The 22,085-nt window shown below is 43.1% G+C and overlaps 1 protein-coding gene across 1 annotated transcript in view; it reads right to left on the bottom strand.

The window, feature by feature from the left end:
• The window catches only part of LOC115145596 (rho GTPase-activating protein 10), a 69,561-nt gene that overhangs the window by 5,145 nt on the left and 42,331 nt on the right, over positions 1–22,085 (bottom strand). The window contains exons 15-21 of the mRNA XM_065003905.1: positions 20,288–20,372; positions 17,682–17,740; positions 15,078–15,183; positions 13,212–13,371; positions 10,227–10,356; positions 7,194–7,347; positions 680–763 (exon numbers count right to left, since the gene is read on the bottom strand). Of these exons, the coding sequence (XP_064859977.1) occupies positions 680–763; positions 7,194–7,347; positions 10,227–10,356; positions 13,212–13,371; positions 15,078–15,183; positions 17,682–17,740; positions 20,288–20,372 (778 nt within the window). The remainder of the gene's footprint in view (positions 1–679; positions 764–7,193; positions 7,348–10,226; positions 10,357–13,211; positions 13,372–15,077; positions 15,184–17,681; positions 17,741–20,287; positions 20,373–22,085) is intronic.

The following is a 22,085-nucleotide window of genomic DNA, read 5'->3' as shown; positions in this document are numbered from 1 at the left end:
AAGAGCGGGGCAATTCTAAAGCAGGTTTCTACACACACAGAACAGCCGAATGGAATTCCTGAGTTCCTCTCCTGGCACGGTTTTATGAATAATTCTACCCGTAGTGGTTACAGACCTAGACACTGAGGCTACATTCTTAAAGTGAATGTGAGGGAAAAGGGTTGTCTAAGACATATGCATGCATATCCCTACAAAGGTTAAAGAAGATGCTTTTCTGGCCTTGACAAAACAACGTGTTTATTCGGCAAGGTTTTTGTTGTTGTTGTGCCCCCTTTGCAAATAGTAATGCCTGCTGCCAGTTGAGAACTACGTAGAAAACTCAGCCTTCAGTACCTCATACCCTGATAAATATTTCATATACCTACACTCTGCAACAACAACATTGGAGAGCAAAACATAACATCTATTCAAACTGAAAAACTTTTGCGGATGCCGAGTTGTCACCGCAACAATCTTCACCTGCACTTTGGGATTTGTTCTTTTGAATAGAAGGTTTTCTTACTGCATCTGGAGGAACAGGCCTTTTGTATATATTAAATAACATAACGGATTGCCCATAACGACTTGGCCATGTGCAATTTCCTCAGCATAATTTGAAAGCTTGAATTAATCATTGTCTTCATGTCTACAGAGTTCCCACAGAGTCCATTCAAATACCTGTGTGTGCACGCGCGCTTACCCATCCACTGTCTTGTCCCCATCAGAACTGGCTTTGGTCAGGGCTCCAGAGTTGAGCCACGAGGCTGCTACAGCGATGCAGGCCCTGCAGTCAAGAGAGAACAGAGGGTCAAACATCTATAACCAGATACCAAATACCTACAGTAGCATCCCAATGACACCAGACAGTGGTCTGCCAACAATGTCAGTGACCACTGCATCCACCCAGTAGTGGGTCTTAGTCTTTTCCCTGGCCCGTGTGAAGCCTATGAACTCAGATTGTTGCGGCATGTTTAACTGAATGGTTAATATCCTCCCATCTGTATTTTACTGCAGTGAGAAGGTCTAAGTGACCGCCATCGTTAAGTTGAAAAGTGAATTCCCTTCTCAAACGCATATTTCAAGTTGTTTAAGTTAAACATGCTTAATTCCCTGTAGTCACCAACATAAAAAAAAAAAGTACACAGCCATCTCAAAACGACTGCTATAATTTACACTGAAATCATTAGCAATTGTCGGGAGTGAGAAGTAGAGTGAGGTTTTAATGGCTAGTGCCCTTGAGCTGTGGGGGGGAAGCCAAAGGGATTTCAGCAGGGGACAGTGTGTGGCAGAGAGAAGAGGCTGGGAAGAGCACCACACTTAACAGCTAGCTACTTTCGCACACAGCCAATGAATATTCCACCTCTAGAATCTACACAGCCTTGGCAAGGCTTACAGAAACTCACAGGTTTTGTTCTAATTACCTTTGTTTGTAAAAACAATTCTGTAGTGAAGGGCACATTTAGAAAATTCTATACAAGTTTATTTATGTGAGATAATAAAAAAAGACAAAATCAGTGGAGTGTTTCAAAAAGGAAAGAGCAAAACAAAAGGAGAGATTTGGCCCTTTGAGAATTACAGCAGGGCACAGAATCAAGGTTCATCACTTTAGAAAAAAACTATTGACAATTCATCAGATCTAAAAATAAAAACAGTCTCATATTGGGGCTGAATTAACACGGGCTGTTTCTTTGATAATACCCTTGACCCCTCATCTGACCACCACACCTTCTCAGGGCAACTGCCTTTAACATGCTGATTGCAGAATGTCTGGGAGAGCAAATTCTAGACCGAGAGAGAGGAACAAAGAGAGATGAGCGGCACAACCCCCTGTGAATAAAACATTGATAGTAGGTGCAGAATTATTAAAATCTGGGGAAGTTCACAGCTGTCCTTATGAAGCATTGCTTGAATATTCTTGAAAATCAATGTCCTACATTTTAACCACTTGTTTTACTGATATTTGAAGTATGGATTAGTCCAATGGTATAAAAGTACATGCGATTGATCCATTCTTCTTTAGAGCCATAAATTGTCTTTTCCCCCTAGGAACAACTTCCACTGTTCTCAGGACAGACAAAAAAAACTAAAACAGTATCACCAACTTAGAAAGTTTGAGAATGTTCTAGAGAACTATTACCAGAGGTCCTTTAGCCTGAACACAGTGTAAGGGGAAAACAATGGGGAAAACAATTCCCTTAACAGTAAAGCCTCCACTTCCCCACTAATTCAACTGTCCTCTATAAACTACCTGGGGAGGTCACAGCCCATAACAACATCTGTTCACTAAATAGATATAAGAGGAGACACCCTATAGACATGACCATTCACCCTAAAACAGCTATACCAATCCTATTAACCATTACTAGTAAAGATGTCTTGTGCCATACGCTAAAGTAAGGGGACGGAGGGGGCAGAGTGCGTCTGCGCTCTTTTATGCTCTCTGCGTCAAGTCTCGTCCTACTTTAACCTCCAGAGACGGAGCAGGGCCAGCCAGGGCACAGAGGGACAGCCAGCGTCAAGCCGCCCTCCCTCCTTCCCTGCCCGGGGCCCATGCTAATACAGCGTAATGAGTAAATTGCTTCTAGCCGCTGCTCCCATAGAGACACTAAAATACAATTAGAGAGAGCAGCTTGGGAGGGCCTGGGGGGCAGGGGTTACAGGTGGGATGGGAATGAGGGAACATAGTCCCTACCTCTCTCTGGCCACGACTTCTGCTATCAGTGTGGTGTGATTGTGTTCAGATCTGTCTGACCACTTCAGGAGGTGGTCAGGGCTGCATTGTGTGTGGATTTCTCCTCAGTCTGGACGCAATCACGTCATCAGCACTCCTCCCACGAGTCTCCAGAAAACGTGTTTTGAGAGAGTCACCCTTTCATTATATAGTCAGAGGAAATACGTTCCTAGTGAGGAACGTGTTTTCTGGACTCAAATGCTAGCCAGCTAGCTTACATTTTGAATAACTCTAGCCAAACCAAAAATAGTTTGTCTAACCTATTTGCAATCCATTTAGCTTTGCTTGCTATAGAGGTTAGCTGGCTAGTTAGCTACAGTAGTTAGCTACTGCCATCAAGTTGTTGTTGTGTTACCATATTTAGCCTATTCCAAGGTTTGTAGAATGCATACTGCCATTTTAATATAGCGGGAAAAAGGAATCTGGACACGCTGTGGCCACGGTAGACACTTAAAATGTAGGTGTAGATGCATGAAGCGTTCAGAATTCCACGATCAGAATACGAAAACTGTATTAACTCTCAAGTGCAGACATGGCATCTCTCCTCCATCTATCCGTCGCCCCTCTCTCCAACCTCTCCCTCCATCAGGTTCAGTCAGTGGATGCCGGATGGTGTGGGTGATTTATAGCTCTGCAGTGTGTGTGAGGAGAGGGGCCACTGGTGTCTCAGCTGCTCCACGGGGACTGAGCGTTGCAGCAAATCCACTCATTAACCTCAGTCTCCGTCCGCACAGCACACTGTCTGCCTGGCCCTCTGCCTGGGCCAACAGCAGCACTGTCACTTCACCCACCTAAGGGTTGGTGCTGAGATGTACTCTTTACTGCTAAGGTAGGGTGATGAGGGGGAAAGGGGGCAGAGTGGATGTGTGTGTGTGTGTGTGTGTGTGTGTGTCCACACACAGTATACAGGCACTAAAACAGGCAAACACAATTGCATGTTAGTGTGTACACGAGGGTACGCTCATCCACTTCTCACCACACACAAAAACGAACAGAAACAAATCATACACTCAAAATCAAAATATTCAGTCACAAAAGTCGTGACTTTACTACACAAGCGAAGGCTAATAATGAAATGGCAATTATTAAGATCTGGAACAGACCTGTCAAGTAACTAAATACTGAAATGATTACAGGATAAATGGTTGGGAAAGTATTCAACATGGTCACCCTAGAAACCTGTCAAATGAACAGAGTGGAAAATGGATTTATGCAAAAACAAATTACAACTAAGCCACATCCGTTACACTCACCCCCCTTTTGACCTTCCTCCTTTTCTGCAGCAACCAGTGATCCGGGTCAACAGCATCAATGTAACAGTATAACTTTAGACAGTCACCTCGCCCATACCCGGGCGCGAACCAGGGACCCTCTGCACACATCAACAACAGTCACCCACGAAGCATCGTTACCCATCACTCAACTACTACTTCAAGGTCTCAGAGCAAGTGATGTCACCGATTGAAACGCTATTTAGCGCGAACTAGCTAGCCATTTCACATCCGTTACATATGTCCTGGGGAATTTTTTAAAACTTTCAACATCATGCTAATCGCATTAGCCTACGTTAGCTCAACTGTCCAGAGGGGGTATGGTAGTATGTGCCTGGCGCACCGGTTTGAGTGTCAGGAACTGCAACACTACTGGGTTTTTCATGCTCAACCGTTTCCCATGTGTATCAATAATGACCTACCACCCAAAGGACATCCAGTCAACACAACTGTGGGAAGCATTGGAGTAAACATGGGCCAGCATCCCTGTGGAACACTTGACACCTTGTAGAGGTCATGCCCCAACTCAAGCCTAGTTATTCTGTGTCCATTGTGAAAAACTGAAATTCGTCCAACTGCCCATCTACACCCCCCACAAATAAACACGCACGTTGAGAAGCACAGGGTAAGCCACAGAGCAGTGCCTCTGGATTGAGAGCAGCTTTGGCATTAAGTGCCTTTGCCCAAGGGCACAACAGCAGGACAGGAGATGATACCTGGGATCGGACACTAGCAGCCCTCCGGTCACCAGTTCAGCTCCCACTAGTTTTATAATCGTGTGGCTATGGGGGCAGTCACTGTACAAAAGAGGTGCACTGCTGGTTCCCATTACCGTATGGCACGAAAGGAATTCAACCCCACAGCCTCCAGGCCTGGTAGGGTCTGCCAATGGGGGACTTTCTACTGCTCCTCTTTCTGGGCTAGAGAGACTTTCCACATCACTGATTACTGGAGGAGTGGTGGGCAGGGTCTCATATGTATAAACTGTACTCTAAAGTGACTAAGATACCTTAGAATAGTATAGTTGTGTGTAAATATTGCATCACCCATCTCATATGTATATACTGTATTCTATATCACTCAGTCCAATGCTACCGCTCTGACATATGTATATATTCTTAATCCATCCCTTACTTAGATGTGTATTTTGGGTACATCTTGTGAAACTGTTAGATATTACTGCACTGTCGGAGCTAGAAGCATAAGCATTTCACTACACCCACAATAACATCTGCTAAACACGCATGTGACAAATACATTAGATTTGAGCTGGTTAGCACCAACAAACAACTGCCTTCAATCTGGGTGGGCAGGAAACCCTGTTCTATTGTCCACAGTTGTCCGCCAACAGAGAGGGATGGGGAGGAAGAGGAGAAGAGGCAGAATTACAGTCTCACTCTCCAGGTCTGGAAATGACTGCCACGGGGAGATCCAGTTAGTTAATTTGCGGGAAATAGTGTCTGATGTAGTGAGTTGTAGTTGAACTTGTGTATAAAATGTCATTTTTTCCAGGTAAAAGCTTAACAGATGTACTAATTAGGTACAATTCCAGATATTGAGCAGTAAGCACCACATCACAGTGACTTCACGGTCCAGTGTTGAGGCTGGTAGTTATTCTAGCCTGGTCCCAGATCTGTTTGTGCCGTTTTGGCAACTCCTATGGTCAATGTCACCGTCAAGCTAAACAGGAATTGCCAAGGCAGCATAAATTGATCTGAAAACAAGCTACATACTGTACACACTCATCCCACGCCTTTTTTTGGTGGCAAGTGACGGTGCCGTGGCCTCTGCCAGAAAGGTGCTCCCTGCCACGCTCTCACACGGCAGTCTTCATAAAGGTCAGAGCTGAGCTATAAGAGTGAACTAGAATATCTCCCAAAGCCAATACGATTTACACGGCTGACGCACCGCCACCTGTCTCCCAAACAAATAATGGCGATATTCACGACCCCCTCCCGGTCACTCCTTCCGTTCCACTGGAGGAGAGGCGAAGCCACGATGTGGGAAAACATGGAAAAAACGAGTCTTGGTTATGTAACCCACTGTAGCGGCGTCTGTCTACAATGGCGACTTGGAGCTAAGGCTAGAGTTGCGACACAGAGAGCGAGAGACACATACACGTTGAAAACCAAAGCGAAATCATATTTTTCTCCTCAGGTAAGTATGTGCTAATTTTGTTGTTTTACAGCTCGTATGTCTTGTGAGAAGAACTCATTGCACTCTGAGCATCTCAGAGAGAGAAAGGGAGGGAAAGTGGGCGAGGGGTAGGGGGAGTCAGAGAAATAAAGTTTATTTCACAAGGTGAATCTGCAGACATGAGAAACTGCAGAGACAAAGAGCAGCCAAACATCTGCAGTCTAACCCAATATTATTATTAGCTCTCGCATCAGCATTCAAGGCAAGCTGTGGGCTGGAGACAACTAAAGGAAACCAAGGACTTCAGAGAAGGGTTGGATAGAGGGGGAAGAGAGCGAGCAGGGGAGAGCGAGCGAGTGCGAGGAGAGCGAGGAAAGCGAGTGCGGGGAGAGCGAGCACGAGGAGAGCAGTGAGAAAGCAAGGAAATTGAGAGACATGCATATGTACATGGAGACTGGGAAGGGGTAGACGGGAGGAATTGGGCATCAATTTACTTCCTGTGCCACATAATAAAAAAACAAATAAAATACATATTTTCTTGGGCAGGTTATGACACTAGCGATATATTCAGCTCAAAGAGTTTCTCAGAGACAGAGATAGAGTTTCAATTAAAGAGATATGAAGGTTCGAGGTATGAATGGAGCCAGCAACACCAAAATGTCCCCGTCAGTGACTAAGTGGTGTGAGTAGAGAAAACATTCAATCCCACTGCAACACGTCAAGCTCTTCCAGACTGTCTGAGTTTGAGAGGGTGAAGCCAGACGGCTACAGATCTTACTGTGGATGGTAGTGGGGGGGTGGCTTGGGGGAAAGTTAGGTATGCAGAAGAAGTTTAGCTAGAGTGATTAAGAATGAATGACTATTTCAGGAGAGTTGGTAGCCTGTATTAGATACAGCATTTTAAAGAGGTTAGGGTAAAATAGCAGGCTTCTCTTTTGCCATGGAGAGATGTAATGATGGCTGATCCTATAGTGACACCAATCAGGATACATTACTTGCAACTGAAGTTGCCAGAATATCTGAAAAGACTGATGCTGAGGTTAACCGCTGGCATTTCTTCATGTAGACCCACTTACCCTGGGCTGTCTGTGCTGAGGTTGGCGAGAAGGGGAGCATGGTTGGCCTTCTCCGGAGGCGTCCCCGAGGCAGTCGACTGGGACGACACCGACTCGTTGCTGCCGAGCGACGCCTCATCCGAGTTGGAACAGACATCAGGTGACGTCGGTAACACTGAGAGGAGAAGGCTGTTAGTCATTGAGAGCAAATTGTTGGATGAGAACGTCTTTGTCCTTTATTTAGGGGAGCAAGGCTAAACATGGCTCTGTGGATGACCCTGTGCCGCTACAGCAGCTGAATGTAGCAGTGGACGACCAGGAGATCACCATGACTAAGAGACGCTAGGAGGTTCCAGGCCAAGTAAAACTCTTAGTTCCTGTTTTTAAAACTGAGGGACAGATGATCCTAAGCAGCAACTAAAAGTTTAAAAAGGAAGTGGCTTGTTTAAATTTGGAAGTGTGTAGTTTCCTTTCCCACCACTCTGATCAAAGCAACAGGGCAGTCATTCTGGATTATGGGAGTGATGTTCAGGCAGGGTCCCCACGTACTCCACTAAAAGCAAATGGCTGACAGCGCTGTGCGAGAAAGTGTTTGCAGATTCTGTCGAAGATAATCATGATCATAAAAGGGCCGTTCATGAAATACTGTAGCTTTTCGGCCCGTATACAATTGGCCTTATAGATCAGATGACACTGATATGAAAAATCCATATATAACAGCTAGCCTCGATTGTATCAAAACAACAAGTCCACACAACTACAAGAAGCCTTCTCGCTGTCGGAGAAAAGGCAACTGTTGCTTTGTTGGTTGCACTGAGCACAAGATGGATGACTGTCTGGGTTTTAGAGCCTCTGGAACCAGTTAAACCCGCTCTCTACTACCATTATTAAAAACGTTCACTACCGTCAGCTGTATAGAGTTAGGAAAAAGCATCTATCAAGAGGTTATTGCAGTCAAAACAAAACTCATGTTGACACGATCCAAATGAGCTATTCAGAACTACTTCATTACTTTACTAGAAAACTCAGCCCAAATAGAAGCAAATAATCAAAACCAGAGACTTCTTGTAGAATGTAACATTTGCTTTGTCCACAATGCCTGGGCCATTATGCGGATTAATTACCTTACGCATAAAAAAAAATAAAAATCAAGTCACGACCAGGTTTATGGAAACAGGAAATGCTGGTACAATTGTATAAATGCTGGCAGAGAATTTGTTCATTCGACATGGTGGCATCTTTTTGTGTCGGTAAAATAAATTATGCAAAAAATGGGAGGTGGAAACACCTTTATGCGCAAATATTGAAATAATAACTATCACAGTAAACTTGGGAGTCAAAAAATACATTGACACAGAAAAGCATGCAGTTTATTAGGCTACAGATGAAATAAGTTACGATGAACTTCACAGGGTGGTGAAAGTGCACGGTGATGAGATTGATCCCCCCCCCCAAAAAAAAGAGATTATTCTGCTGACATGATGATCAATGCTGTTAGACAAATAAATAAATAAATTGTTCTTATCCATAATAATAATACTCTTTTAGCCTATCCGCACTGAGCTGTTGGCTAGAGCGTACATAAAATCAGAATAGGAACATCTGCTATATAACGTAACAGTTTGTGACAAAACCATCAGTAGAGTTGAAAATTCAAATGGAAACCATTTTTTTGGGGTACATTTGAATTTAACCGCAAAACAATTTTCGTCAACCACGCACAGCCTTCTCTGCACAATGAGCCAGTTTGATAGAAACATGTCGGGTGGGAAAATGTGCATATCATTTTACACAGATGTAACAATATTCACATGAAAATCTGTCGCCAATTGGATGGAAACCTAGCTACTGTAGCAAAACCTTTCATACAGAAAGCGCAAACAAGTGTTTAGTATTGGACAAGTTCAAGTAGTCTTCCATTTGATGACTAACGAATATAACCCTGGCTAATGCTAAAAGCTAAACACAGGATTGAACTGGCAACCCTGGCAGTCATATCTTTCACTAACGTGTCAACATATTGTTAAAAGTATATGTTCTGCTTCACCGGAGTTTTGGAAAAATGTAAGATGTCCATCACAGAGAGAAAATAGAGTAAGGTATAAAACAAAACTTGATCGTGAATGATTCGATCCAGGAAAATATGATATTCCTGGCACTCCAAACTGCAGTGTCCTCATAAATCCAATACCTGTTGGACAGTTGCCCCATTGCAAATGTGTTGATACACTTCCCTTTCAAGGGTGCTGAAGCTACAGCCACACAAAGACGTGTGAAAATGGATGAGAAACATACCTTCCTCACGGTCCATAGTCCGTCAAATGTTTAACTCATTTCAACTTTTAAACACACCAGTTGCATATGTAAAAATGAGACAAATCTATGGATGCCCTCAGTTCTCCTTCAACCATTTTCTGCCCCATAGAAAAAAAGCCCTTGGCTTATCAGTTTTCCATGGATACAAAATCTAGGTGCGGACGCAGCCTTCAGCATAGTCGCCCATATCTACTGGGTATATTTGCCCACACATACATTAAAAAAATTAAAACATTCTCCGCCAGGTAGTTAGACATCACTTTAAAAACATCATCCACAGACTCCGAACACAATATAGTTAAAGAGAGGATTATATATTTTTCATCCCAGGTATTACAATGCCCCAATGGTAAAAGCCTGGAGCAATATGAAGGGAGGAGAGTCAGTCTGATAAGCAGATTCGGCCTCCTTTAGGTCATGTTCCAGGAGGAGGAGCTGATGGGAACTGGTGTTTACAGTAGGGCAGCAGGTCAAGTCACCAGACTAAATCACCAGGCTCTCCTGGTAGAGCAGTGTGGGAGGAGAGGCCTGGTACAGCTGTCCCCTTTATATTAGTGATGATCTATAAAAGCTATTGTGCAGGTTTACAAAGGTGCAACACCAGCTTCATATAGTACAGGAACCTTTACCTGGATCGTTTAGTCAAATACCCGAGTCATGAGAGTAGGGGTCCCTCATTCCAACTCAACCTTTCAGAAAGCCTGGCTGAGGATGTAACGTTAGGGTTCCGTCTCTTACCCGTCTGCAGGTCCACGGTCTTTGGGTTATAGACCGCAAGGGGTCGGTTCTGTCGAACCGACAGTTTCTTGGACTGCCTGGTGGGGGCGGAGAGCCCTGGGGAAGACGCACCTGGGACATCACCAAAGATCTGAAACAAGAAGAGTAAGTGTGTGTGTGTGAGTGGAGGAGGATACTGTGTGCGCATAACCAAAATGTGTTTAACTACTCCCTCAAAGCAAAGACGGAGCATATTGAGCCGAGGCATGTCCCCATTTGACCTTAGTAAAATGTGTTTTGAAGAGCTCACATCTTTGACACAAGTCAGATAGTAAAGCACTTTAGCCTAGCAGCATGGGTATCTCTAGGGACAGTTGAGATGCACTTTGCTCACTTATTGCGCACTAGGAAAACATTGGATTTTCATTTGCAACTTACATCAGGGTTAACAAACAAAGAAGCTGCTGAAAGCAGTATCGTGTTTATTAGAGCACCCAACAGAAAACATTTTTGCAATAGAAAACAAAAATGACCGTTTTCATTGGACAGACGCTTGGTTTTAGCGCCGTTTAGTGCCTAATGAACAGGAGCCAGAGGTGGCTAGGCGCTGCTGACCCACAGTAGATCCGGAGGAGGCTGACGTAGTGGATGTGTTGACATACAGACTAACTTCAGGATGTGGAGTTGAAAGAAATTAGGCAGAGAGGATCAGAGGGAGGGAAGAGAGCAAGGTAAAAGGAAATAAAAGAAAGTTGGGAGAAAAAAAAAGGACGATAGTGTGAGAGAAATCTGATATGGTTGAGAGCAGCAGAGTTTCAGCAATCTCTGCAGATGGATGTGAATGTAAAACACTGTCTGCTAGCATCTGGGGGTATCAACAGTCTGGCAAGAAGGAGAGGGGGGAGGGAGAGAGGAGGGGAGGGAGGCGCTGGGCCTGAGAGGAAAGCTAATGTCTGTCTGTCTGGCTGCAAAACTCCCTCACCTCTCGTCTCGCAGCTCAGCACTTTACTTTTCTTAAAGCGTCCAATGGTATTACATTCTGGCTCTGACACCAAGTCTTCATTCAAATTGTGCTGTGCCTGGTGAAGTTCTGGAACATCATTTATATGGAAGTGTCTCCTCACCAAAACTTTAATTGAAGGTTGAGCGCTTTCTATTTGGACCGTTCGAAATAGAGGAGCTCGAAATTGACGAGGAATCCAAGGCCAATTCATGTTTTGGAGTTTAGGTGTACTCTTGGCATCTTATAGCTAGCCAGAATACAGATAACATACTAATCTCAAACCTTTCTGTTTTGGCTCTGGGAATTGAGCCCCTCTATAGGATGTAGGCAGATGACTATTTATATGAATTAAAAAGCAGATTACAGTTCTGTTGTAGCATGGCTCAAAATGGGACTTAAACCCTGTAGGCTAGGCAAAGGACCTTCCATGTACCCTTGTAGATGTCAGAGTACCATGACATACTGGATATCATTTTTAAGCATAAAAAAAGGGGCAAAGTGAGAATCCCTGCTTTGTACGTCAACCACTGGGCAGATGGAATGATGTCAGCCAGGTTCTGTAGTCAGCTCAAAGTGATCATCTCTACATTATGTTAAAACTATTTAATGCTTCTTATCAATAAGCTGCTTTACAGTTTCATTCGTCTTAGAGCCCTTGTCAAAGACAAACAGGGATTTCAAATAAGTTTCTGTACTCATAAAATGTGAAGAATATTACAAACGAGGAAATGCTTATACATTGCTCTGAGTGACATTTTAGGCAATGTCCTCAAAATCCCATTGCCAGCACTGGAGAAAAGTCACAGCAGTGCGTTTAAGACACGCTTTCCTCTGGTTGCAGCTTTGAGGAACAATATTAGAGGATGGGTCTATAGATGTTACTGTGGTCAGGGGGACAAGCTCAGGAGCAATGGTGGAAAAAGTACCCAATTGTCATACTTGAGTAAAAGTAACAATGCCTTCAAAATGACTCAAGTAAAAGTCACCCTGTAAAATACTACTTCAGTAAAAGTATTTGGTTTTAAATATACTTAAGTATCAAAAGTAAATGTAATGGATAAAAAATATTTTTCAAATTCCTTATATTAAGCAAACCAGAATGCATAATTTTCTTTTTTCAAATTATGGATAGCCAGGAGCACACGCCAACAGACCATTTACAAATGAAACATGCGTTTAGTGAGTCTGCCAGATGAGGCAGTATGGATGACCTAAAGATGTTCTCTTGATAAGTGCGTGACTTGGACCATTTTTCTGTCCTGCTAAGCTTTCAAAACGTAACAAGTACTTTTGGGTGTCAGGGGAAATGTATGGAGTAAAAACTACATTATTGTCTAAGGAATGTAGTAAAGTAAAAGTTGTCAAAAATATCAATAGTAAAGTACAGATACCCCAAAAAACGATTTAAGTAGCAGGTATATCTCTGGTCACCCCCAAAACCAATTCTTCCTTTGGCCGCTTCTCCTTCCAGTTCTCTACAAAAATCTCTGAAACTGGAAACACTTCTCCCTCACTAGCTTCAAGCACCAGCTGTCAGAGCAGCTCACATATTACTTCACATGTACATAGCCAATCTATAATTTAGCCCAAACAACTACCTCTTCCCCTACTGTATTTATTAAGCTCCTTTGCACCCCAACATTTCTATCTCTACCTTGCACATACTTCCACTGCAAATATACCATTCCATTGTTTTACTTGCTATATTGTATTTACTTCGCCACCATAGCCTTTTTTTGGCTTGCCTTCACCTCCCTTATCTCACCTCATTTGCTCATACCGTATATAGACTTATTTTTCTACTGTATGTTTGTTTTACTCCATGTGTAACTGTTGTTGTATGTGTCGGACTGCTTTGCTTTATCTTGGCCAGGTCGCAATTGTAAAATGAGAACTTGTTCTCAACTTGCCTACCTGGTTAAATAAATGTTTTTACTTGAGTACATTCCACCACTGCTCAGGAGTGCGTCCGGTTTCGTTCAAGAGAAGAATCCAGCGGTTACCTTCTCGTGTTGCTCGATGAGGATCTCCACCACAATGTTCTGGAACTTGAGGTCCATGATGGCAGCCACAGTATCCTCCTGGGGCCTCATCAGGGTGGGACCAAACACCACACCCAGGTTGGCCACCGTCATCAGGTTCAACTTACTGTGGGCCGCCACACTGCATGGGGAGGCCAGGGAGGATAACAATTCATGAATTCATAGACAAGGGATTTAGAGTGCTTTTCCCTGATGTTTAAAATGTTTTCCTTAGGGGGATACATACACATTAGAAGGCCTGTATACTGTGAAGAATTCAGCTAGAAAATTCTAATTCGCTTTGAAGATCTGATTACTCCATGTCTGACAGCTTACTAACATCTGTCTGACAGTTTGCCAAGGAAGGAAGGTGTTGCTACCACCTTGTTATGTCAGTCAGAGGTGTCTAGAACAGCATCTCTGGCTTGGCCTCATAGGTGTTAGCTAGAGTTCTTACTGACATCATTACCCAGTTCATCACCACTTCATAGATTGTTCAAGAACATTGACCTTCCCTTCAAACTCAACTTTTTCAGTTGCATTTCAGCCGATTCACAGTAAGTGGACGCTAAGTTTTTTGTTTTTTTTTCTAGGGCAGGAATTTTCACTTGACTTTAGAATGACTGAAGAGTAGCCAAAAACTGTAGAGGTTAGACTCCCATTAGCCTTAAGCCAATTGCCAAAGCTAGTCTTACTGGGTTCCTCTGCACACAACGAAAAAAACATCAGACAAGACTACAATTTACATACATTTAAAAACAATAGAAATGTAGTCTGCACGCGCATCTATCAGTTCCACATACGTCAGTACATACACACAACAAGTAGGTCACATGCAGGAGAGGCGTTGTGCCATGTGTTGCTGTATTTGTTTTTTTAAACAGAGACGAATCAAGTGAATCAACTGTTACGATTTTGGATCGTAAGAAATGTACGTTGTTAATAAGAAGTTAAGACAAATTCAATTCAAAGTCATATTAGACCGGTTAAGATATTCTCCTTAAAAATTTATAAAATGACAAATTGTCATTCAGCAGAGTGATGGTTGAAATATGCATGAAAGGGAGCCTTTGCAGACCTAAATATGTCACAGAGTGACAACATTCCTTTATCACATCTCTCAAACCATTTCAGACAGCGGTGTGAAATTTCAGCTTGCCTCTCTCCCTGCAGGACAAGCTCACACAGTCAAAACACACCCCACACACGCAGCCAATTTAAAAAATAAATAAATAAAAATAAACTCCAGTCGGAAGAATTTCATGTTGGATAATCCAAATTCAATTTCAATTGCTGCACTTAAATGCCTTTTTACTTCTACTCTGAGAACCCTGGGGCAGGTTCTCTAAGAAATAAGATCCTCCAGACTTTGATTGCCTCAGGGAACAAGGATTATATACTTATCTTCAATTTTCTACTATTTAGTTTGTCGTAAAAAAATAAAAAGCGAGTTGCTGAGGTAAAACCTTGTAATGTTAGCAAAGATTATTTTGAAATCTCAGATCCTATCTAATCTCTGAAAGGGCGAGTTGTGTAACAGCTAACGGTCCAGTTTGGAGAGAGCGGTATACCCAGAGGAGCGGGTGGGAAATGGAGGTAGCGGGCCATTTCATTAAAGGCAAAGAGAACTGTTGAAGAAGTTTAAACGTCTGACTACCATTGTGGAGGGTGCTGGGATGTTCTAAGACAGGGTGGGGAGGGAGTTCTCTGCCTGCACTTAGTTGGAACAGAACATGAGAAAGGAAAGATTGATGGGGAGAGAGAGACAGACACACAGAAGAGAGAAAGATGGGGGGGATGGAACAAGGACAGTGGAGAAAGAGTACGAGACCGAGGCTGCTAACTCACGTAGCCAGGTGTTTCATCAGTAGCCCCAGGACCAGACGGTTCTTCTCAGGCAGCTTGTGGACCAGGCAGTGGATGGCTTGGCTACGAGACTCTGGACTACCACCCTCTGTTTAAAAACAGGACAAACAAGGTTATTTGACAGCCGCTTACAGAAGTGCCATCATTTTATGTGGCCATGCGGGAATCAAACCCACAACCCAGGTGTTGCCAGCACCATGCTGTAGGAGTCACCTTTATTGGTCTGCAGAAATCCTGTTGAATCCAAATTGGTATTTAATGCAGGTAAAACTAAGTAAATGTTATTTTTCAAATCACATAAAAAGTTATGCATATGTACTTTGGATGGAGCCCACATTGACCGTATCCCGACTTATAAATATCAGCGCAACTGGATTGACGAAAAGCTATTGTTCTAAAAGTATGTTGATGAGTTAGTTAAGGAATTGCGAATTAAAAGGTTTCTATAGGAGCAAGTCCTGCCTTCTGTTAAATAGCAGAAAACCAATGAGTATGTCAACATTCTGGTTATTGACTACAGTCTATGAATGCAGCTGCCACTGTATTGAAGCCATTGGATGCAGTTTATCACAGTGCATTGCACTCGTCTATAAAGCCCTCTTTGCATAAACTTCCACCACACCTCACTGTTAACCTTAAATATGTCTAAATTACTAGACTCCGGGATGGCTAACCCTGGAGATCCCTTCAATCGCCACAGAGAAACTCAGCTTTTAGTTTTTTTGCACCTCATGTGGAATGATATACAAATTCAGATGGACATTAGGAGGCTTTTTAAATATAGAATGCGTGTGTTGTTTGCGCTTTTCCTTTATAGTGTAATGGATGTGTATATGTATAGTGTCATTGTTGTTGATTGATGTGTATGCAGGGCTCATCTGCGAAAGAGACTGGTCTCTTTTTACAATTGGAATCCACCAAAAACAGAACAAACATTTATGTGTTATTACAGTGCTGTACTATCCATTCCTTAGGGGGAGAGACTCCACAACGGAGAAACTGCACAGCATAGAACAAGAAGGATTTGGATTTCCCCGTGATAATCCATCCATAGACATTTTGGATTGCGCTGCAAGCGCTCTGGTGCAGTCAGATCTCACTCTGGATGGAGCGGTCACAGTAGGAGATGTGGAACCACCGACTCCGGATCTAGTCACTGGAGACACAGGGTCGTCCGTTTTAAATATCGTCAGCTCTAGTCAATATTGGTGCAGTTATAGTAAGGCAGGTAACAGAATGTGGAGACAACCATTTTTCTTCACTTAAAATGTATGCCAAACAAAATCAGATTATTTCTAAGTTAAACAAAGTACCACAACTCAATGCACAAGGACGACTTTGGAAATTGTTCACTGAAAAGGTTACAAAAATACATGTAGTTGAAGAACAGTGCAGATGCAAAGTTTGGTAACAGAATGACAGCAAAAAAGTCAGTTTAGCCCAGTACAAGCTACCATACAAGAAAACCACAGATGCGGTTTACATTGCCTTAAAATCAGCTAGTGTAGGCTACAACGGGTTGTTTCATATTTAAAAGAAAGCAGTAAAGGGTTAACAGCAAATAAAAAGAGTATGGAGATGAACAGCAAACTTCCTGTTTGACGCTGATATTAGACATGAGTGCATTTTGCCAGAGGATATGTAGGCTACTGTTGCTGGCTATAGAGAGATAGCTTTATACTACAGAAGCTACCGTGTAAAAGGGTTGTGATAAAACCCACAAGATCATCCCTTAAACATTTCCTCACACACCCACAGGCATCTGATGGCTACTGCCCACACACACACAGAAACAGCCGGCGTGCACCCCCCTCCCCCCATTACTATGGGAACGACACAAATTTGAAGAAGGGAATAAAGCTTCTTAAGGATGCTGTCATCTTTCAGAAAATATTTATTGCTAATGCATTTCTGTACCTGCATTATGAGGGCATTGCAAACAACTGATAAAACACTCCATCGTGATCCAATTATGGGACTTGAGGGTAATTCATGTTAGGAGGATCACTCAGGACATGTCAGGCAGGCTATTGGAGTAAGATTATATAGGGAGAGAAATTTCATGTTTCTCTGTTCAAAGTCACTGGGCCATTTGAGGACATTAATGTAGGATACTAGGATTTATAGTGTTTAACAGGTGGTAACATTTCCTTTAAGGTACCTTAATTGCAAAGAACCAAAGGTTACTTTAAAGGCAGGTTGAAGTGTGTGTGTGTGCGATAAGACATCTCTCGGTCACATGAAAGGTTTTATGGGTACATGCTGGGGCACTTTTACAGAGGAAAACAAGCATTTGTTTAGACTACAAGATGCGAAACATTCAAAACAGTTACGCTGGCATCACTTTTCCATAGAACTACTGAGACAATGAAAATGGTTCATAACCAACCCAACTACACTGGGACACTTAGACAATGAATTTTCTCACAGACAAACACTTGCTAGTCATGCACACAGCATTGCACTCATTGATAACGTGCAATAAAATAGGGAAGTATTCCTTTGCTCTGCTCCGACACTCCTGCGAATGGTTTTACATCTGTTTTGAGCAGAACTGTATTGTGAGTGAGGACGGCCCAAACTTACTTGCAGGGGCGATAAAGTCTTTGTAGAGTCCATAGGTCATCAGTGGCTCAGGAAGACTCCTAGAGGGAGACAGGAAAGAAAGAGAATGCATAAGAGAGCAAAAGTGAGAAGAGCGAGTAGAAGAAGTGGAGACTAAAAGAGAGAGCGCAGAAAAGCGGGAGAATGGGGGGGGGGGGGGGGGGACAGAAATAGACGCAGCACTGTTTTATAGGGTCTGCACACAACAATGATTAATGTGGCCGTGTCGGGATGGAATTAGATGGCGCACCATGCCACAGTGAGATAACCAAGTTCTGAAGGTCCTTTCACGGTGCTGCACCAGGCCCTGTGCCAAGGCTACTTAGCCTCCCCTGAGGAACCAGAGCAGCAGGGGAGGAGAGAGGCTGACCCTTTGGCTCTGCAGCAGGCCAGAGGAAGACAGATGGAGGATGGAGCTGCAGGACGATTTACAGTAAATCTACTGTCTCTACTGCAGACTTAAGCCTGTAATAAGGTTTCAGCTGACTCAATGGATGAGTTTAATTACATCATATGATTGGATGGTTTCCTAGATTGTTAGATTGCTTGTGTAAAAAAAAGTAACATTTTATCATATGACGTGTGCAATGTATAAATGACAGTCACATTAACAGCTGCAATATCTCAGTAGCAATCTAAATGTCTTAATTATAATTTAGTGAGTGCTTATAAAAGTGTATTAATATGCATGGGTGAGTTGGAAATATCCCAACTCTCCCTGAGATACCATTGGAGAATGGGGCAGGGTGTGCCACGAACATAGACCCAGGAGAAATTAGGGTTAAGTGCCTTGCTCAAGGGCACAGACAGATTTCCCATCCTGTCGGCTCGGGGATTCAAACTAGTGACCTTTCGGTTACTTGCCTGACACTAATCCCATTGGCTGACTGTCAGGTTTCATTATGAAACAGGAAAAACTCCTTGACATAAACCAGAAAGGCAGTTCACTGCCTGGGACCAGATCTATTTCTGCAGTCATGCAAATTTACAGCAAATTTTTATTGAACCTTTATTTAACGAGGCAAGTCAGTTAAGAACAAATGATTATTTACAATGATGGCCTACCCCAGCCCAACCCGGATGACGCTGGGCCAATTGTGCGCTGCCCTATGGGACTCCTGATCACGGCCGGTTGTGATACAACCCGGGTCTGTAGTGATGCCTTAGACCACTTTGCCACTCGGGAGGCCAATGAGCATAGGAGTTGGCAAGAGCTCACAAACAGATCTGGGACCAGCCTGGGAGAGTTAGTCCCATGACCCACAGCAAGCAACATCAAAATACTTCCTGTAAGGGTTGCGGGCGGGCAGCAAAATCTGGCCAGTCACAACACAAGGCGCCGTGACTTCTGACCTGCTAGCCTATCAGAGGACAGACTGACACCATTCCAGTTCCCATGCTTTTACATTGACCACTAAGCTAAAATCCTCTTTATTTATTGTTGTTCAATTGATGGAAAAATTTACTTGGCTCACTCAGTTTATTATTTAATAGGCTATATGGCAATTGCACTGGTGAACTTGCCAATCTTTTATAATTAATTTTAATAACTAAACCTTTTACAGCACATGGAGGACTGAACAAGCGTAATGAACTAATTCCAAAACAAGTGCAGAAGAAAGTGTAACAGACTGGCCTGGGTTAACGATAAGTTGGTTATAATTTTATTCAGTAAATCGCTCCATAACGAACCAAACCTCTAACATCCCTTCAGTTTATGCAGCACTACAGAGTGCAAATATCACTCATTAGTTTCCATTGGACACCGTAATTGCATTGGTGTCAGAATATGCAGTGAGAGTTTGTTTCAGTTAGCTAACAGAACTTTGGCTTAGCTTTTAAGGTACATTTAACTAGTTACCTTGCAGATAGTGTTTTTATTTCAAATCTAGGACTATCAGTTAAATGAATTGCTATTTGAAAAAGCAAGCAATAACTTAATCTATATAATCGATTGACTCATCTTTGAACAAAAAAAAACAGGATTCCTTTAATATGTGGCATCCAACCTATTTTGAGTGATTGATTTGATCAGAGGAGAAACAATGACACTAAAATCCCTATCAAGTTAATGTATTCATATCACTGCTTGGTTGTGTGGCGGTAAATTATAGTTAAAATACCTGCCACAGGACACCATTTTGTTTTTCACCTGGTCACCTAATCAATACATTCAAAGATGGATGATAAACTACCTGAAGCCAGGTCTTCTTCCTAGAAAGTGGCCAAGACTCCTTACCAATTAAGTCTTAGGTCAACAACGGATTTCTTAGAACACACAGCGACTGGGAATAATGAAGTCAGAGAGACGGGGTTGGTTGATGAAGTGGATTGATTATGTGTCTGAATTTAAATGCATGGATGTCTATGCGGCAATGTGAATGTCCTGTTGCATTGCAGAAGTTGAGCTCCAGGAAGTGATTTTATGCTTCTACCCCCGGAGTAGAATAACTTCAAACTCAGACAATGACGAACAGTTATCATAAAGTTTCCACAGCTTGCTAATAAGACATAATAGCCGACATGAATACATAACCTAGCAATTATGTAGCTGACTGCAAGCGATTCATTCACAAAAGGATCCTTACCTCAAATACAGCTTTAGCGTGCTGGTGATTGTTTTCACATCCCAGTCCTCACACGTAGACAGATCCACATCGTTACTCTTCTCATCTGCAATATCAACTAATTATACAAAGCACCAATACTTTTTACTTTAGTAGAGTACACTCCAATTCCCATGATACAAAACAAGTTTAGGCTCAGGGTAAGTCAACTAGTGTATTGTAACTTAACCCTATGGTGAAGTGAATGGCTGCAAAGAAGCTAAAATATAAATAAAGTAAAATGTGTCTTATGTGGATAAAAGCAATGCAGTAGTCTTGAGGAGCAGTTCTGCCCAGTGACGATTGCTGGCTGGCTTAAAGTATAGCCTTCTCACACTACAGAGTCAAACTGGACCGAGCCAGGCTTAACTATACTGGTCTGACCTGATGAATAATCCACCAGTTGAGTGTGTTTGAGTCAGAGGTTGGTGCGAGGCCAAGCCCCAGGTCACCAGGAGGTCTCCAAGGGGTTAGACTTGGTGGGAGGTAGGTTGCTGCTCCGGGCCATTTATGTACTTCATTTGACTGTATTCCCTTCAGTACTAAAACCAGAAGGGCTGTGTTTATTTACCCACAGAACAGTGGCCTGTCCAACATCAACAGGCTGGACCAAATGTTTTCCTAGAAGGCCAACAGCCAAATGTGTGTACACAGCTACAGATGGTGGGAGAGTGGTGTGTGTCTTTTAGCTACTGTAATGCGGACATCAATATGAACTAACCCACATATACATCTGTTAGAGAACTTTGGACATGACTGTCTACACTAGTAGCATCCAAGTCCTTTTACCTCTATTCCCAGCAGTGAAATTCCCAGCTGTAAAATAGCCATTCTCTATGCTAAGCTTTAAGAGTTCTGTCAATCCACTGTCAGAGATTTGTGAGCACAGTGGGAAAATAATGTGATCCACTTCTGCTGTTTTGGCCTCGTTCTAACCCCTCCATTGAACTGGAGTGTTTCCCTACATCTGGTCCAGTGAATTGTCAACTACGCGCAGGGTGGCGATCTGGTCACGACTAACTGTAACCACCCCCCCCCACTGATCGGACTCTGCCCATGTTAGTGGGTGAGATATGAAAGGAGGTGAGGGATGAAGTAAATCTAAAGGCTTTCTTCAGGGTCTCAGGCCAGTGCTGCGTTTTGTTAACCCACACATCATACACTGATTTGGCTGTTGGCGAAATGCTTGTGTTTTATGGTTAACATGACGAAGACAGCGTAACAAAATAATGACTGGTGACCTAAATCTCAAAGAAAGAAAGAAAACCGATACTAATTGAACCCAGTCTACACCAGCAGACAGTGTGCCAATGGGCTGTGAAGTATGAGTCGGCAGGTTCAGGTGGAAAGTTTGGAGTGGGCTCCGGGACAGCCTGGTGGCAGACTGGGTTTGTTACCATTCAGATGCAGAACACACAGCCGACGAGACACAGATGGTGTCTAGAGAGGGCAGTCGTCGAGAGGGGGAAAGGTAAGAAAAAGGGGGGTAGAGGATAAAGATGAGGGGGATAAAAGAACATTAGGATGGTGGGGTAGAAAGAGTAGGAGAAAGAGAGCAAGAAATAACATTTAGAGGGTGGGGTGGGGGGCGAGGAAATCAAATTTTCAGCTCCCGCTGAGCGACTCAAGTGAAGTCCCTGCAAGGACGGCCGGGTGCAGGCAGGAAGGGGGCCTCTCAGGCACCCCACTGCTATCTGAATGCCAATGCCGAACCAGCAGCACTTGTTGCACTCAGGCTTACATCGTCGTCTAAGTCCCAGGAAACCATTACTCGGAATAC

The sequence above is a fragment of the Oncorhynchus nerka genome, linkage group LG18, assembly GCF_034236695.1.
Source record: "Oncorhynchus nerka isolate Pitt River linkage group LG18, Oner_Uvic_2.0, whole genome shotgun sequence".
Taxonomy (NCBI): Eukaryota; Metazoa; Chordata; class Actinopteri; order Salmoniformes; family Salmonidae; genus Oncorhynchus; species Oncorhynchus nerka.
This window is presented reverse-complemented; position numbering and strand designations above follow the sequence as displayed.